At 40.6% G+C, this 4,090-nt stretch overlaps 1 protein-coding gene across 1 annotated transcript; it reads right to left on the reverse strand.

The window, feature by feature from the left end:
• Nucleotides 1–1,019: 1,019 nt before the first annotated feature.
• Nucleotides 1,020–1,958, reverse strand: LOC129522167 (olfactory receptor 7C1-like). Its single transcript, XM_055344313.1, has one exon. The coding sequence runs from the start codon at nucleotides 1,956–1,958 to the stop codon at nucleotides 1,020–1,022; it is 939 nt and encodes a 312-aa protein (XP_055200288.1).
• Nucleotides 1,959–4,090: the final 2,132 nt, after the last annotated feature.

The raw sequence follows: 4,090 nt of genomic DNA on the forward strand, positions 1-4,090 counted from the left end.
TGGGAAGGGAAAAAAGAAAAAAGAGAGAGGGAAACAAGTCATAAGAGACTCTTAAGGGTAGTCTCATTTGGTTGAGCCTCCAAATCTTGGTTTCTGCTTGGGCCCTGATCTCAGGATCATGAGATTGAGCCCTGCATTGGGCTCCAACCTTGGTGTAGAGTCTGCTTGAAATTCTCTCCTTCTCCCTTTGCCCTTCCTCTTGCTCATACTCTCTCTTTCTAAAATAAATAAATAAAATATTAAAAGAGAGAGCAAACTGAGGGTTGATGGAAGGATGTGGGTGGAAAATGGGCTAGAAACCCATATTGCACCATATGTTAACTAACTAGAATTTAAATTAAAAATTTGAAAGAAAAAGAGGAAGACACTCCTCTGTGGTTCTCAAGTGGGGGGTGGTTTGATCCCAATGGAACATTTGGGCATATATGGAGGCATTTTAAATTGTTGCTGCTTGGCTGGTAATGCTACTGGCATGCAGTGTTTAGAGGCCTGAGATACTGTTAAACATGCTACAAGGCACCGGACAGCTTCCATAGCAAGGAATCATCCAGTCCCAAATATCGATAATGCCAAAGTTGAGAAATTCTGCCTACATCAAAATCTCTTTCTTCCTAGGGGCACTGAGCTTTATGACTTAGTCATAAGGGAGGACAGCGTATAGGAAGAGAAACTAGCCTAATAGTACAGGAACAAAAAACTGGATCATCATAAAAAAATTATCTCTTTTCCTGTAACAATAGCTGAAATTTACTTAGGACTTGCCATTTGCATTCTCTGTGCTGGAGCTTTACCATATTATTCTATTTAATCCTTTTGTCACCCGCCTGAGTCATGCATTGTTTTAGGACCATGGAGAAGTGGAAGTGCATGGAGGTTGAGCATTTTTCTCAAGATCATCCTCTACTGAAGGTGGCACCAGTTTTTGAACCCAGTCAGGGAAATTTCAGAGTCCACATTATTAAGTACCCTGTTCCGTTGTCCTTGATCACACTTGTCCAGGAACAGGATCATTCTTGTTGTCATTGGGAGGATGACATGCTACAGAGAAGCTTTCTCAGAGCCCTCTTCATGTCTCTGTTCCTCAGGCTGTAGATGAAGGGGTTCATCATGGGAGTGACCACGGTATACAGGACTGAGGCGAACATCCCTGTCTCAGAGGCATGTGTCCAGGTGGAACTGAGGTAGACCCCCAGACAGGTTCCATAGAATAAGGAGACCACGGAGAGGTGAGACCCACAGGTGGAGAATGCTTTATACTTTCCTCCCACTGTTGAGATCTTCAATACAGAAGAGACAATTCGAGAATAAGAGAAAAGGATCCCAGCGAGAGGAAAAAAGCCCATAACGCCTGTCACAATATATAATACGACATTATTGGTGAAGGTGTTAGAGCAGGCGAGCTTTAGGACTTCAGGGAGTTCACAGAAATAGTGTGGGATTTCAACGACTGCACAGAAGGAGAGTTGCAATATGGTTAAACTCTCAGGAAGGGCCCCCAGAACACTGATGAGCCAGGTCAGGGCGAGCAACTGGGCACAGAGCTGAGGATTCATGATGACTGTGTAGTGCAGGGGATGACAGACAGCCACAAAACGGTCATAGGCCATTGCAGTCAGAAGTAAATTGTCCAAAAGTCCAAAAACTGTGAAAAAATACATCTGTGTGATGCAGCCTGCATAGGTAATGACTTTGTTCTGAGTCTGGATGCTCAGCAACATTTTTGGGATGGTGGTTGAGGTGAAACAGATATCTGAAAAGGACAGGTTGGAGAGGAAGAAGTACATAGGGGTGTGGAGGTGGGAGTCTGAGCTGATGGCCAGGATGATGAGCAGGTTCCCAAAGACAGTGACCAGGTACAAAGACAGGAACATCCCAAAGAGAACAGACTGAATTTCTGGCTTCTCAGAAAATCCCAGGAGGAGAAACACTGGAAGCCCTGAGTGGTTTCTCAATTCCATGTAAAAGAGTGTCTGTCAAGAACACAAGAAGCAAGACTAAGTCAATGACCAACAGACAACTCAGAAACATAATCATCTTTACCTTGAGCCTGATGTTGAGGAGAGAATTATTTGCTTAATGGTTTCTTCTCTCTTGTTTGTCATTTTGGGGTTTCCAGATGCTGTCAAATTCCCCTGTGTTGCCACCACCATCTGGAAAACCTATATGCAAAAGCTGATTTTGCACTAGAGCTGACCTCAGTTGTTCAACTGTACTGACACCTGATCACCTAACCTTAGCCTTCTTAGATATCTTTGAATTAATTCATACTTTACTTTTAAATATAATAAAAGAATATTTTCTTTATAATAAAAGAATAGTTTTTATTATCATTTTAATAATGCAAAATAAAAAGTGTTTGGATTTATATATAATTTCCATAAGCTATGATAATGTCATGATATTTGCTGCTCACTTGACCATTCAAAATGTTTAATGGACTGGGGCGCCTGGGTAGCTCAGTTGTTTAAGTGCCCAACTCTTGATTTCAGCTCAGGTCATGGTCTCAGGATCGTGAGATAGAGTGGGGCTCAGCATGGAGCCTGCTTAAGACTCTACCTCTCCCATTGCCCCTCTCCTCTGCCTCTCTCTCTCTGTCTCAAAATAATAAATAAAATAAAATGTATAATGGACCAATCATCAAAGAAATTGAGCCATCAACTAACTTTACCTCCCAGAAAGACATGATGCCAAATTACTGAAACCTTCAAATTACTTGGAAATCTCACAAAATGTATTTACAATAAATGAAAATTATTTGGAGGCATGTAAAAACAAATGTCCCAGTGAGTTTTCTAAAGCCATTTCAATCATGGTACAGAAACCAACAGTCTTCTATGATAGGAGCAATATAACAAAAATCACAGATTAATCTCTTTAGCATATTAGGAAAAAGCCCAAAGACAATAGCAATAAAATATATTCAGCAATTGATCAAGCAAACCAAATACCATTGCCAGGTGGCACTCAACCCTGGAAAACAACCAGCATTTCATATTGGTAATTTATTCATCATTATAGAGCTAATGAATAGAAAAATATCTTTCAAATATAATAGGATCTTTTTATTTTTAAGAAGATTTTATTTATTTATTTGAGAGAGAGAATGAGTGAGAGAGGGAGCATGAGTGGGGTGGGGGGGGGGAGAAGGAGTAGCAGACTCCCCCCAGTAGGGAGCCCATTGTGGGTCTCCATCCCAGGATTCCAGGATCACTATTTGATCTGAAGGCAGATGCTTAACCATTTGAGTCATCCAGCTGCTCCTAAGAGGATCTTTTTAAATGCTAGATATACTACATAAGAACAGGTCTGAGGACACCAAAAACAGGTATTTCTTAACTATGATAAAATGGATCCCTTGATGATCAGCTAATATCAATCCTGACATGAAAATATTTGAGGAATCCTCAAGAAGTTCACAGAGAAGACAAGTATGTCTGCCTTTTACTATGCCATTCAAACCAATACAACCAGAGAAAAAGCAATGATAGGTTTATGTCTTAGGCAAAAGTAAATTGATCACATTTCTCAGATGATGTAATCAGTTACAGAAAATCAGCTGGAAAGCTGTTACAACTAAGAAGTCCTTCTGATAAGACTAGATGTAAAAACAAACATGTATCCTTTTCTTCTCTAGTTCCAGCAATAAACAGGTACACAGTGGGAAAAATAGCGTATTCAAAATTGTAGGAAAATGTAACATACACAGACCAGGGGCTGGCTCGTTGAAGGTGATCAGAAAATGATATTAAAGATTATATATTTTATATCAAGTACATTTGGAAACTCATTGAAGAGTTTTAAGTAACACAACAGTAACTAATATTTATGAACACTTCCAAGGTGCGGGAACCATGATGACCTTTTCTGAGTGGTCTCTTTTCATCTCTACAGAAACAAGTGGAATGAGAGGGTTGCCATCATTCATGCACATGGCAGAGACAATAGAGTGGCTGTAATGCTTGTTGAGTGTGTGAGTCTGTGAGGAGTATGGTTCCTCTGTTGTACAAGTGCCAGTAGGGTGAGCAGAGGGAGACTGGGCACTGGGTATGGTGTTAGGGGAAGCCCAAAACCACCGGGAGAGAACTAGGAC

Source organism: Nyctereutes procyonoides, unplaced genomic scaffold (assembly GCF_905146905.1).
Source record: "Nyctereutes procyonoides isolate TBG_1078 unplaced genomic scaffold, NYPRO_anot_genome, whole genome shotgun sequence".
Classification (NCBI taxonomy): domain Eukaryota; kingdom Metazoa; phylum Chordata; class Mammalia; order Carnivora; family Canidae; genus Nyctereutes; species Nyctereutes procyonoides.